Source organism: Leucopleurus acutus (assembly GCF_964270905.1).
Source record: "Leucopleurus acutus genome assembly, chromosome: 8".
In the NCBI taxonomy this organism is placed as follows: Eukaryota; Metazoa; Chordata; class Mammalia; order Artiodactyla; family Delphinidae; genus Leucopleurus; species Leucopleurus acutus.
The window spans coordinates 96,586,113-96,601,096 of record NC_139151.1 but is presented as its reverse complement, the minus strand read 5'-3'; the positions used below and the strand labels follow the sequence as shown (position 1 = coordinate 96,601,096).

The window sequence follows — 14,984 nt, the reverse complement described above, 5'->3', positions numbered from 1 at the left end:
GGCACACGGGGCAGTCGGTGGCCCTGGTCTCTTCCCACCCCAGGCCACACTGCACGCTGCTCCCCACGGGGAAAGATGGGACAACTGGTCCTAGGAGCATCCCCAAGGGCAGGTTTTCTGTCTTATGCTCAGTCTTTCTTACGTGGAGACACAAACACGGAACTGCTGGACACATCGTCCACTAGAAGGTTTACCAACAGAGGAGGAGCCGTTGAAAGGAACTTGTGGGCAAGGAAGGAGGCTCACTTCACTTCAGTCAGTGTTCATTACTTCTTGCGTGTTCTGGACTTAAAGTACGCAGAGGATATCTTATGCCTCCACCTTACAACCTTAGGAATCATCGCTATTGACAAGCACAAAGGCAGGGGATTAGGGCAGACTTAACCAAGGAGAAAAAAAATGGAACCAACACATTTTCTAATCCTGGCTCGGCTCTAGTTCTGCCTAAATCTTTTCAAAAATTAATTACACAAGTGACACACGGATATTGCTTATTGCAAAAAAAAAAAAAATTATACTACACAGGATGATATAAACTAAAAGGCAAAGTTCTCCACGTCCTCTTCTTGCTCAACATTCTCCCTCAGGTGGACATACCTGTTCGTATGCCTTCAGTTATGGTGGAGACATTATAGCACGATGGGTAAGAGCACAGGTCTAAGATCAGACTACCTGGATTTAGATTTAAGGCTGTCTCCTTACCTAGCTGTGTCACCTTAAGCAAGTTAATCTCTGTCTATATTTCCTCGTGTGTAAGATGGGGATAGTAATAACTTCATGGAGTTACTGTGAAGATTAAATAAGTTAATGTGCATAAAATTCTTAGACTCGGACTTCCCTGGTGGTGCAGTGGTTAAGAATCCACCTGCCAATGCAAGGGACATGGGTTCGAACCCTGGTCCGAGAAGATCCCACATGCCGTGGAGCAACTAAGCCCGTGCACCACAACTACTGAGCCTGAGCTCTAGAGCCCGCAAACCACAACTACTGAACCCCCATGCCACAAGTACTGAAGCCCGTGCACCTACAGCCCCGTGCTCCACAAGAGAAGCCACCGCAATGAGAAGCACGCACACTGCAATGAAGAGTAGCCCCCGCTCGCCGCAACTAGAGAAAGCCTGCACGCAGCAACGAAGACCCAATGCCAGCCAAAAAATAAATAAATTAGTTAATTAAATAAATGTTTAAAAGAATTCTTAGAATAAAGCCAGGCACATAGAATGTACCCTGGAGTTAGTTGCTATAACAACAATACAACTATGATATAAGAAATATAATAATTATTATGACCACATTGATGATTCTCACATCTTTCTCCACATGAGACCTGTCTTCCTGAGTCCTGACCTCTCTCTATCTGGATGTCTCACTGGCAGCACTTCAAACTCATCATGTCCAAATCTGAACTCCACATCTCCTCCTGGGCAGCTCCTCCTTCTAAGTTCCCTAGTTCAGTAAATGGCATCACCGTCTCCCCCCGCTGCCCAGGCCAGAAATGAAGGAGTGATGCAAGACTCCTTCCATCAAGTCCCACCATTCTACCCCAAATACCCCTGGAACACACTTCCCCTCCCCGACTCCAGCCATCAAGTCCTACTCTTCTTCAAGTCTAAGCTCAAAGGTCACTTCTGAAGGTCGCCCACGACTCCCAGACCCTCTGCTATGTATTCCCATAACACCTGCCCCCTGAACATCTTCTCGCAATGCTCACTATATTTTATGACACTGGGTGTTTAATTATCTGACTTCCCCAATGGCTTGTCAACCCTGTTAGGGCAACAGAAACTATGTCTCCCTTATTCACTGATATAACCCCAAACCCAGCAAACGAGTGCCTGGCTATGATATGCGCCCCATAAAAATTAGGTGCATGAATGAGGAATATACAAGATTACCAGTTTTAATCTACCATCTAAGACTTTACTGGGGCTCAAAAGCTTTAGGAAGAAAAGGGCCAACGTAGCTGAGTAGGAATTAGAAACTTGGATTCTAGCCCCAGTTGAACTCTGTGGTTCTCTCCATGTGGAAAATGGAGAATACCACTCCACTTTCCATAACCCTCTAAGAACACGATGGAAAGGAGAGGGACAGGTGTTTAGAAGAACATATGATTTCTAGGCTAGAGAGACGATGGTAACAATGTGTCATACCTGCCTATGCTGCTGGTAGAGGTGTAAACTGGCATAGTCTTTGGGAAGGCAATTTGGCAAAATCTATCAAAACCGTAAATGTATATAAGCTTGACCCAGAAATTTCACACGAAGAACCTATCCTACAGAAATTCTCAAGGGAGTGTGCAAGGATTTATGTTCAAGGATAGTCAGTGAAGCGTTGTTTAAAAAAAAAAGTGGGAGGGACCAGTTAAATAATGACACTTCCATATAACACCTCATGGTTAAGCATCCATTAAAAACAATAGAGACAGATTTCTATAATATGTAGACATATTGTAGGTATGCCTGTGATACATTAAGTGAAAAAAGCCAAATTATATAACAATATTTGTAGTTTGATATCACTTTTATAAACACTGAAACAAAATTCCATATAAGCTATATTTATACAAATGTGCATTTTTTTAAATCTGAAAGGATTCATGCCATGCCAAATTCTTTAACGGTGGTTACCTCTGAGACATGGCACGGGAAGGAAGTAAAGGAAAACTTTTACTTTTTACTTTATTTTTACTTCTATATGGTTTGAAACTTTTACGGCATATACTCTATTACTTTTGTAATTAAAATAAAAGGCAATAAAGATGATTTTTTAAAGTCTTTGCAAATTGCTATCCAACTACTCGTGCAACCAGTAGGCTGTGCTGAGAACAGCTAAATCTGATAGCATCACAGTAGCCAGGCACTGATGGAATGAGCAAGGTACCCTCGCTTTGCAGTACAAGGGGGAGCATCTATGAGATGATGGACCCACCCCATGCTCCAGGGCCCTCGTATGAGGCTCCCTGTAACAGTGGTGAGAGAGAATCCTATACTTCAAGGAATCCTCTGGAGAAATTTACTGTGGTGCAGATGCCCTAAGTAGCCCTCAGTTCTGATAGGCACCTAGCCAAAGTCTAACACTTCAAGGTGACATGAAAATGACTCCCTTCTCAGCTACATCATCATGTATGTTTCTGCCTCAGAGCAGAAATCCCACCCTACATTTGACAAACTACCACTTCAAAAAGCTGTGAATGTGAAAATCAAATTCAACTAAGCCAAAAGGCAGCAGAATATTAGCTAATTTCACTGCTTTATAGAGGAGCAGTACTTGGTCCCTAAAATTACTTAGAAAGAGATCCATATGAGAATTAAAAACACAGAAATGAAGAAAACATGGCCAATTTCCTTTACAATACTGGATTAAGAAAGGGTTTCTCTAACTATGACTCAAAATCCAGAAGCCACAAAAGAAATGACTGATTAACTACAAAAAAAGTAAAAAAAATCCTGCATGGTGAAAAATACCATAAGCTAGGGACTTTCCTTGTGGTCCAGTGGTTAAGACTCTGTGCTCCCAATGCAGGGGGCCTGGGTTTGATCCCTGATCAGGGAACTAGATCCCACATGTTGCAACTAAGATCCCGCATGCCTCAGCGAAGATCCCACATGCCTCAACAAAGACCGGGAGCAGCCAAATAAATAAACAAATATTAAAAAAAAAATACCATAAGCTAAATCAGAAAACTAATGAGGAAGTTTGCAGTGGATAGGTCAGGTTGCCCACATGTGAACCCGTTGATCACTAGGACAGAGCCAACCATATGAGGGGACAGGAAGTATACAGCACCACCTCTTCTTGCCAAAATCCTGAATCTGAAACTGACCAAATCTCTAGATTGAATTACTAGCTTGTACAAATACAAGTGATAGAGAAACATGTTAAACAACACTAAGGAGATGCAATCAGCAAAAATCTAAAATGTAATAGGGCACATTTCTTCAACAAAATAAATGGCAACGTGGGAGAGAAACTACTATATGTTAAGAGATACTTTAGAGTCATATCAACCATAATTATAAATGCATTTTCCCTTTGACCCAGCAATTCCACTTGTGGAAATTCCTGGATAAACCTGTACATGTGGGAAATGAAGCAGGCACAGCATCACCCGGAGTCACGCTACTGGCAACAGCAAAAATTTGGAAGAAAATCAAGGGTACGTAAATGCTGACTAGGTATATAAACTATGGTACAGTCACACGGTGGAACACTATACAGCTGTAAAAAGAATGAGAAAGCTCTTTTTGTAGTGATACAGAAGATCTCCAGGATAAGTTTAATGGAAAAAAAAAAAGGTACAGATCAGTAGATATTATGTGCTACCTTTAGGTAAAAGAGTAGAAAAATAAGAACTTAAGCTCATATTTTATTGTGTCTGCATAGAAAACCACTGGAAGGTACAAAGTGGTTATAAATAAAAGTGGTTACCTCCAAGAGGAAGGGGTGAGGTAGATGGGAAAATGAGTGGAAGGGGATAAGAATGAGAGCAAGACTTGCCAGTGTATACCATTCTATGTTGTTCTGACTTATGGACAATGTGACTATATCATCTATGCAATCTATATATAAAAGAAATGATAGGGATGGACTTCCCTGGTAGCACAGTGGTTAAGAATCCACCTGCCAATGCAGGAGACACGGGTTTGAGCCCTGGTCTGGGAAGATCCCACATGCCACGGAGCAACTAAGCCCGTGAGCCATAACTACTGAGCCTGCGCTCTAGAGCCCGTGCTCCGCAACAAGAGAAGCCACCGCAGTGAGAAGCCCGCACACAGCAACAAAGAATAGACCCCACTCACCGCAACTAGAGAAAGCCCGCGCACAGCAACGAAGACCCAACACAGCCAAAAGTAAATTAAAATTAAAAAATAAAAGAAACGATAGGGAATCACCTATTAATTTATTTGCATAAGAGCCTAACAATTTAATGATAAATGGATCATGAAGATGAATGAGATAAGTGGGGAAAAATATTCTGGCATCAGTTCTAGGAGTTCCTTGTGACTCTCAAATATTGCTTTGGGCCCCTAGCATGAACCAGCACCTACCTCCATGAAAAAGATATCTCCATTTGTGTCTGTCCCCGCATGTACCACAAATGTCTGCTTCTTCATGTGCCGGCTGCCACTGGACCGGATAGAGAGATCTCGTCCATTCTGAGGAAAGAGAGATCCTTTAGGGACAGCCAAACATCCCTCTCACACAGCCCTCTGGGCCAAGAATCCCTCATTCAGCAATTCAATTCTTATCAGCTTCCTTAGAGCGGCGCCATCTGCTGGCCACTGGCCGCCATGGCTGTGTTCTCAAACTTCCTGGTCTCAGGACTCTTATCCATTTTAACTTTATTGATGACGCCCCAAGAACTTCTGTCTTTGTAAGTTTTATTTATAGGTATTTACCACACTAGAAATTAAAATTGAAAAAATTTAAATGTTTATTAATTCATTTAAAAGGAATTAATAATTCATTAATAAATCCATTACATGATAATATAAATAACATATACTTTTTAAATCATCATATCTTCCAGAACAACAAAAAAAATGTGAGTGGCACTATTTTACATTTTTTGCAAATCTCTTTAATGTTTGGCTTAATGAAAAATAGCTGTATTCTCATATCTGCTTCTACATTCAATCTGCTGTGACGTGTTGCTTTGGTTGAGGTATATTAAAGAAAATCTGACCTCACAGATACGTATCTGGAAAAGGGAGGAGTATTTTACTAGGCTTTCCAGATAAATATGCACATTCTTCTTTGATGCTATACCAGAACCTCAAGAAGTTTCTTAAAGTTAGTAGCAGTGTGTAATCTGAAAACACATCAATGAACACTTTGTCCTTTGTTACATTAAAATCCATTTGTCTGCGTTACACCTGGAGTGGAATTTGTAACATCACACATCAGTCATCTGGAAAATACTGGTTCGCCCAGTTATGCAGCTCTTCTAAATGTTGATGCATTTCATTACACAATATCAAAAAATCACATTCATCATCAATCTCACTGGAAAAGTCTTTAAATATTGGGAAGCTTCATGCACAAGAAGTTTGCCAAATACCCAACTCCAAATAACAGTATGTTAGTCATTCTTTCAAGTAAAAATGATGTCCCATGACTGGCTGCAAAGCTGTCAGTTCACCTTGGAATTCAAATCGTCACAAATTCCCTTTCCTCGAAACAATCATATTTTCATTTGCAGCAATATGCTTTATGTATATTTCTCATTTTGTCACATAGAATACTAAGAAGATGTATAATCACTGATCAGATTGAATAAAACTGATGATTTTAACTGCATCATCAAGGACATTCACAAGTGAAACTGGCTTTTTGTTTTATTTTTAACTGAGAGTGTGTGGAGGTGGGGACACATACGGTTTGGTGCCACCATCTTCACCGTGTTAAGGCACCAGTGGTTTTACCCACCATTGCATTTGCACCCTTAGGGCAAATGTCAACCCAGTAAAAAAGGCAAACAACATTTTAGTATTATCATGAAAACAGTATTCACCTTGTGGATCCACAGGGGTCCACAGACCACACAAACGTTGAAATGGCTGCATTGGGATGGTTTTAGTGCAGAGAATCCTATCACAGAACAGAAGGGCAAAAGCCTCATCTAGAGTCAAAGCCCTATTTTCAGAACTAGGGATTTTGAAAACACACGAGCCAAGAAATGACCTACGCGGAAGCCTCTGCCTTAGGCCATGAGGCCCACGCCTGCGAGGCTGACTAGCGCAATGGAAGGGAGCCTAAAGGACGGCCCAGGTGTGCTCACCAGGTTTGCCAGCTGGTCAAGCACTTCGTTGATTTGCTGGCTGTACACAAGCCCAATATGTGACTTTCCCATCAGGCGCCTCACCTTCTTCCGGATATCATTCTTATTTACCTGAAAAGCCAAAACAAGATCTTAATATCTTTCCTCCTGAGAAAAGTAGAGTTCTAAAAGACCACATCACTGAGGATAAAACATTCAACTGTGTGTTCTGCCAACAGTCTGAGAAGAAAAACCCTGGTTCTGTCTCCAGGTGGCTTCTGCAGAAAAGTGGCTCTTAGAGAAGTTCTGGTTTAAGTGGACGGGGACTCACGGGGACACATCCTCCCTAACCCCCCAACCAATACCATAACATTCACCTCTAAAAACCCCTGGGGCTCCTCAGAGTGTGATTCTTAGATAGTAAGACTTAAGAGTAGCAATGTTCTTCACTCAGTTGTCACCAAGACACCATCTTAGGGTTAAAGATCACCACCCTTTCCCAACCAGAGTTTAACTGGTACCCCTGGAGTTCAAGAGACCCTTAAACAGAAAAGGAAACAAACCAAGAGTGCCTGCAGGGTATTCTCTGCATTTGATCAACTAATCCCTTCACATTTAGAGAGGCTGGGAGAACAGGAGGAGGAGAAACCCAGGAGCTCATTCTCAAAACAACTCTCTTCTACCCACCAAGTCCCTTTCAGAACAGGACTCTTCTATTTGGTAACACAGTTCTCCCACAGCTGTAAAAACCAAGTATAACCAAGTCAAACTAGAACCTACCATTGCTTTTTTCAATGAGTAGCTCTTTTTACATCTATGGCAAAGTCTATATGATAAAGGACTAATGCTGAAAAGTAAATTCTGGGCATTCTTTCTCAAGTTTCAGAGCCTACTATGTAAAAAAAAATTTTTTTCCACTGTATTCTGTAGGGAGTTCTACAGGCATCCTAAAACTATTCAGCAAAGGAAGTCCATTTAAAATTCAGAATAAACAAGTGGCATGCAATCATCAATCACCTTTACAACATTCCTTAGCACAACAGCCTGGCAGCTTCAGATAAATGGATCATGTGTGAGCTGCAGAGAGGCCTCAGACTTTCAATGAAGAAGAGAGCCCCAACAGGATGCTCTGACTGCTTCCCAACTGCCCCGAGATTTAGGCAACAGGAACAAGCCTTGCCCTCCACTATCAGCAGTAGCTGGGCGTAAGCCAAATAGACATTACCTTCATCAGCAGCATGTAGGAGATGAGGTTGTGCAAGAGCGTGGCCAGCAAACGATCTTCATCATCCTCTAGGCGCTTCCGGTCATGTTCTCCTAGGGACAGGTACCTGAGCAGGAGACCAGGACAAGTCAGCCCCCAGGTGGGAGAACACAGAATTAACTGGGAAGAGGCTGAATTTGCATTTTCCCAAGGGTTTCTAAGCCTCATACCTGTCTATCATTTCCTGGGGACCCTGGTCCATACCCATCCCTTCCCTCTCCAACATCACAGCATCTAAGAATGCATCTTCCCAGAACTGCATTTGGTCCCATAAAGTAGAACGCTCTTTGCCTGTGTGGAAGAGAGTTTTTTTAGGGGCTTATATAACATATAAAGAATATGGCTGCCGAACTAAAACAGAGTAAATTCCAGAAAAAAGGAAGTCATTACAAATTCCAGGGCAAAGGAAACACGAGGCTCTTCACCCCAGATCTAACATTCCTGCCACCAGCCCCAGCCGCCTCCAAGTGAGGCCCAATCCCTCCCGAGGAGGAGGGATGAACAGCACACAAAGAAAGGTGGTTACTTATAGAAAAGGTCTCCATAGCGGCATCCTCTAACTGGTCCCACATCGATCCTTTGTCCCTTCCTGCCGATTTGTGAGCAGGAAGGACCATGGTAGCAAGAAAGTAAAAGAAGACAGAAAGACAGAGGCTGTTGGTTAATACCAAACTTCAGTCTCTTCTAGTTTTCACCCACTGTTTTTTCCCCAGTAAGTCGCTTGCTTCAGATATAAAAATGTCCTCTAACGTCAGCACCGAGATCAGCAAAAAGCCAAGCAGCTACTTGTTCAGTGCCACCCTCTTCCCGGGCTGAGTCCAGCTTCCTTCCAGTGCAAGTGGCCTTCGCAGTCTGTTTCTCACCTAGGAGTCCCTCGTAGAGATAGACTCGCTGGCTTACATCTTCAGAAAAGCGAACTGGGCTGCCCACCAGCTTCTCCTTTACACTTGGCTTCAAGCTGTGGGCTTTACCCTAGAGAGAAGAGGCAACAGGTCAGCTGCCAGAGGTAACAATGAATAGGGGCAAAGGAAACCAAGCAGCTCATTAAGAGGCTCACACACACTAGGCACCATCATTAGTCGCATATATTCCAGTAGCCCTGCCTTTGCTACTCTGCTTGCCTCCATCAGAAGTCAATCTGATAATCCTGCTTTCTGTTACTGCCTCCCAAAACATGCAAGCAAGATTTCATTTCTACTTACCTTTACCCTTTAGTCTCTGTAAGACTTTCCTCTTCAAAAAAAAAAAAAAAAAATTAGGCAAATTCTCTGTAGCAGCGTGATGCTGTGAAAAGAACACTGGGTTTGAAGTCTAGACTGAGCAACGTTCAGATCCCTGACTCTTACTAGCTGTGTGATCTTAGGTACAACGCTTAGCTTCTCTGAGAGTCATTTTCCTCACCTGTAAAAGGAAGGTTATAATACCTACCCGAAAGGACTATTCTCATTTAATATGAGAAAATACATATACATCACTTAATAGTGCCTGGCACATGGTTGGTATTTGATAAATGTTAAGTCTTCTCTTCTACCATCTCTTAGAAATATCTTCCCACATAGAAATACCACTAACTTCATCTACCACTTCTGCAATATTAGACTTTCTATTCATTCAAAAAAGATCTTCGGCTGGGTGAGAGGTAGTTTTCTTGCCTGCTTCACAACACATGCAACAGCATAAGCAGAGAAGCCACTGAACAAAGGTTATCATTAGGCAATACCTAATTAGTGTGTCCAAATGCCAGCTTCCTGGTTCACAGCACAAGACTTTGTTCAATGAACCATATTAACCTAAGATAATTAATTTCTTACCAAAATAGCCCTTTTTGAGCCAAGAAATTTAGGTAACTGCTCTCAGCAACTCAACTGCACAAAGAGCCTTGCCCAGAAGTACAGGAAAAGTAAGAATTTGTCCCAGGAAGGTGCCAGGAAAGGTAGCACACAGCTGAACGGCTTCTTGCGAGACTGCTACTCCATAACATCTATCTCAACCTCCAAAATGGAAGCACACTAGGAGGATTTAAAATACTCTTGGGGCTTCCCTGGTGGCGCAGTGGTTGAGAATCCGCCTGCCAATGCAGGCGACACGGGTTCAATCCCTGGTCTGGGAGGATCCCACATGCCGTGGAGCAACTAAACCCATGTGCCACAACTATGGAGCCTGCACTCTAGAGCCCATGAGCCACAACTACTGAGCCTGCATGCCACAACTACTGAAGCCCACGTGCCTAGAGCCCGTGCTCTGCAACAAGAGAAGCCACCACAATGAGAAGCCCGCGCACCGCAACAAGAGTAGCTCCTGCTCACCGCAACTAGAGGAAGCCCGCGCATAGCAATGAAGACCCGACTCAGCCAAAAATAAATAAATAAAATCAATAAATGTATTAAAATAATAATAATAATAATAAAATACTCTTAATTAAAAGGGTCTGTTTAGACTCAGGGAGAGTTAAGGTCCATTAGCTTGAATGGCTCTGCTGACTCTCAATCCTATCCCCTACCTCCACCTTGGGATGTCACTTGCTCTATTAGAAACATGTATACAGAAGGCCCTGGCGGTGGGAATGATCACCAGTGTTAAATAATTTATTTCATTTCAATTTCATCTTCCATTCTCCCCACGGACCAAAGAGAAGAACCTATGAGTTCCTGTAGAGAATATCCATTCTCAACTCTGCCTAACCAAGTGGTGAGTGTATCAGAACCCTTAAAGCTGCCTAAAGAGGCCTGTATACACTGAAGGGCAGTGGGTCTAAAGGCAAGGACTAAAAAGAATTCATTTAATTCCAACTGATCACTGGCTTATTGTATAACCTAGGGCAAGATCTTTTCTTCCTAAGGCTTTGTTTCCCTCACCTGGCAGAAGAGATTAGTTGTAGCAATATACTGAATTGCAAACTTCTTGAAAATGGGAATCATGCCTTATCATGCTTGTTTCTTTAGTACAGAATCTGGCATTTAGTAAATCACTTAATAGATGTTTATTAATGAAGGAAAGCTTCAAACATACTACATGAAATGAAGGAATATACTAAAATGAAATGCTATTTTAAGGTGCTATATAAATAAAGCAGTGACCAGAATAAAACTAGACTAGTCCATAATAATAGGTAGACTGGTACAAAATGAGAGCTGCAACTGCCCTGACATTGCTATAAAGGCATCACTTTGCTTATTTTAAACACGGGGGTTACTGCCACATAGGAGTCGAAGCCCTTATCTGACTGGGCAGGAAGCCTAACTCATCAATGATTCAGGAGAAGGTTCTAAAAGCCCCAGATCATGGAGGCAAATGACTCTGAAAAAAGCTAAATTAAGAGACATTTTCTTTAAAGTCAAATATATGAAGGTTATCCATTCTTTCCTTCCTCTTTTCCTTCTAATTGCCTCCTAACTTTTCATCCTTTTCTAACCCATCCCCATCCCACTGAAAAAATGGTCTTCTTTTGTTAGTAAACAAACTTACAAAGATGGCACTGGTGGCAGAGTTGGTTTCAATTTCACTATCAGACAACGTGCCTCTAGAGCCTGCCAAGTGGGTGCCGCCCTCACCGCCTGGTCCATCACCTGCATTGCTGCTCAGGTCACTGTCCGCTCCAAGGGTCTCTCCAGAGCTATTACTCACCTGGAAAGGAAAAAAAGGTGGTTAAGGGATATTCCCCAGGATGTGTCCCAGAAATGCGAAGCTGCTAGAGCTCTCTGCTACCATAAAAACAGTATCCAACTGCAAAGGTGTGTCAGACAGCCTCTGGAAGTACCTTCTTTACAAGATGAGGAGAAGCCCTGGGTGAAATCTCGGGGTCTGATCCCACAAACAAAGACCTGTGACAGGTAGACATCTCCACCAAGAGAACCAACCTGACCTGAGACTAAGGACAGCCCCCAAAGGAGAGAGCAGCCCCCTTCTCCAAAGGGGGACCCACACCCCACCCACCAAGATGCCAGCGTGGTGTTCCCCTACCACGGTGCTAACTTCGGAGTCCTGACTCGAGCTTCGGATCATAACGGCTGGACTCACACCAAGGACAGAATCTGGATCAGTCCTCTGAAACAAGACACACGGACTCAGACACATTCGGGAGGTGTCCAATCTAGTCTCAGTTTCCCTAAGAAATACTGGATCTTCTTCCTTCTCTCCATCCCCACCCTTCTATTGTCATCCCTAGATAGGTCATGAAAAATGAACATTTTTCCTGAATATAAAATATATATGACTTACAAAGCGAGAAAAATAATGAACGTTAAAGAAGTACATGCTCACTACAGAAAATACACAAAAGAATAAGGAAATAAAAATAAGCCGTAAACTTGCCACCTACGTTAATCTCCGTTAAGTCTTTAGCATATTTCCTTTGTCTTTTCTATGTATGTTTTAAAAATAAAATTTGAATCACACTGTATATAGCTTTGTAAACACTTTCCCATGTCACCAAATTTTTGAAAATACAGTCATTAGCGGATACTAATATTCTATTACATGGATATATTACACTTATTTCATCATTCCCCTATGACTGGATATTCATGTTGTTTCAATGCTGTGATTTTGTTCAGTTTTGATCTTAAAGAAGTATTCTGAGATAGCAAATTTTTAATGCTTGCAATCCTCAACAAGGCTGTCACAAACCTGGGGACCAGACGTCAGGCTCACACCACTGTCTGCGCTGACTTGGGACTTTTTCTCCTCTGTCTCACCAAGGTCAAAGGCAGGTTTGATTACTTCAGGCCCTGAGTAGGGGAAGACTTGTGTTACTCAGTACAAGAGGCTAGGGGCAGGCTGGCGAAGGGAGTGGGACAGCAGCACAGCCTGCCCCCAGACCAGTTCAGCATGTCCCAGTCACCTTTCCAGGGACTGCCACTCACTCAGGCCGCACTGGACGAAGTCCCCAGATGCCTTAAGAACCAAGTAGGAAAAATTAAACCTGGTCTCAAGGGGTTCTGCAGCCATTTTCTCAACCTGAGAAAATTCTGACCAAATTATCTTAAAGCAGAAAAGCTCCACAAACAAACATCGGAACCACATTCCACGGCACTCAGAATCAGAGAGCTTCACTCGTGCCTAAGACCCTTTAAGGGTCCCCAGGTCACTCTGCTTCCCAAACAAATATGTCTAAAGGGGCTAGAAAAGGAAGAGCCCAGTGAGATTAAAAAACACCAGCTGTTTCAGCGGACGCTGCCTACCCCCACCCTGCAGCTTCTGTGTCTGACATTAAAAAACCACCCCCATATTTCCCGCCCGCCCACAATGGTATGGCAGAAGGACAGAATGACAGAAGGCAAGAAAGCGTGCCTAGGCAAGCCACCAGAGAGAGCTGGGAAGCTACAGACTCAACACGGAGGGACAGCAACCATCCCTGCCAACTGTACCCACAGGCCTTCTCATGGGGTGAGGGAGACATCAGCCAATGAGGGGCACTGAAATAGGCAAACGTTCTCCCCACCAACTCGGAAGCAATAGAGAACCAAGCTCTGAGGGATTTTACGCAGGAGATGCCCTGATTACTGCCTGATTGCTACAAGGGGAGGGGGAAGAAGCAGCCTACAAGCATATACGTGTGAGTCACATACCACCTACCTGCTTTCATTCCAAATACCCGCCCCCAAGAGCAAATTTGGGGTGGGGCTGACAAACGGAGCCTGCCCCAACTGGGCCTGGGGAGTTGGCAGGTATGGGAGACTTGGGAACAGGAGGGGGCATTTGTTCCTTACTCTGTGTTTCCAAAGCTTTTTGCTTTTTCACTTCCTGGTGCTTGTTCCACAATTCTACCCCAGATGCAATGTGAGCAGGAGAGAAAGACAGAGAGAGTCAGAGGCTGGTCAGACAGACGAAATGGAAACCCACCCACCCAAGATGATTCGGTCTCAGGCACAGGATTACAAATCAAGAGATAAAAAGAGATCTTCATTGCGGGGGAGGGGGGTTAAAAAAAAATCAAGAGATCGAACGCCTTCCCCCCAGGTCAAGAACTAAATTCCTATCCTAACCTCCATGTGGCAGTAAAAATCTCACAGAATGTTAGAGCTGGCAGAGCCTTTAATCAAGCTCCTTCATTCTGGCAGGAGGAAACTGATCCCAAAGAGGCTGGAGCACCTGCTCCAGATCAGGTAGCTCAGGACCAGTTTAAACTTCCACCACAGCACGCCCTCTGCCAAGTGAGCTAGGCAACAGCAAATTTTAAAGATTCCAGATAAGACAGATGATTACCTCAAGCAGCCAAAGGGTTTCAGAAGCATGAGCACAAACCTGTTTGATTCACTGGATTGGAGAGAGGCCACTCAAGGTAGGCAGTTAGCATCCCTTCTTGTTGCTACCAAAACCCCCCAACTTACCCTCAGCATCAGTGCCTGCCCTACCAAGAGACCCATCTTAGCCAGTCATCGGGAAAAAGGCTTCTGGTAGAGGTGACAGAGAACACTAAATGGTCAAGAAGAGCATCTTAGCAGGGGTTAAGAAGAGAGAGTACCGATCATAGCAATTCTCTTCCTGGAAGAACTTTAGAGTCTACTTAGGGCAATCTCCTTGTGTTCCAGATGAGGTGATAAGAGACCCTGAAAGGGGAAATGATTTGCCCAAAGTCACTTTCCTAGTTGGGGGCAGATACAGGACTAAAACTCCAGACCTCCAGACTGGCAGGTCAGTACATTTTCTAGAACATCACAACAGGTAGGAGAAAAGCATGGTTGACTGCCTCTAGGACAATATTTTGCTGGTGAGAGAAGCACAGCTCTCCTAAGAAGGAAACTGGTTCCTCATTACCATTTATGGGAGCAAAAGGCAACTGCTGATGGATGTGGCAAAGAGGCACCGGCTAGAAGCACATTGCCCAGGGACCTAGAACCCGAAAAAGCAAGACACAATCTAGATGACTCAAGGTCAGGCAGGGAGTGAGTCAAACAGAGGTGACACCCAGAGAGCTCACCAAGGCTCTGCCTTAGTGGGAATGGAGAAACACCAAACGTA

At 43.4% G+C, this 14,984-nt stretch overlaps 1 protein-coding gene across 4 annotated transcripts in view; it reads right to left on the bottom strand.

Annotated features, from left to right (window-relative positions):
• MADD (MAP kinase activating death domain) overlaps window positions 1–14,984 on the bottom strand; it is a 36,903-nt gene that overhangs the window by 5,809 nt on the left and 16,110 nt on the right. For 3 of the 4 annotated variants that reach the window (XM_082844946.1, XM_082844948.1, XM_082844947.1), the window contains exons 19-26: window positions 12,651–12,751; window positions 11,985–12,068; window positions 11,490–11,648; window positions 8,888–8,996; window positions 8,195–8,315; window positions 7,986–8,091; window positions 6,782–6,892; window positions 5,049–5,156 (exon numbers count right to left, since the gene is read on the bottom strand). In XM_082844946.1, the coding sequence (XP_082701072.1) occupies window positions 5,049–5,156; window positions 6,782–6,892; window positions 7,986–8,091; window positions 8,195–8,315; window positions 8,888–8,996; window positions 11,490–11,648; window positions 11,985–12,068; window positions 12,651–12,751 (899 nt within the window). Of the gene's footprint in view, window positions 1–5,048; window positions 5,157–6,781; window positions 6,893–7,985; window positions 8,092–8,194; window positions 8,316–8,887; window positions 8,997–11,489; window positions 11,649–11,984; window positions 12,069–12,650; window positions 12,752–13,732; window positions 13,787–14,984 lie in introns of all 4 variants that reach the window. The other variant, XM_082844949.1, reaches the window with a different exon arrangement.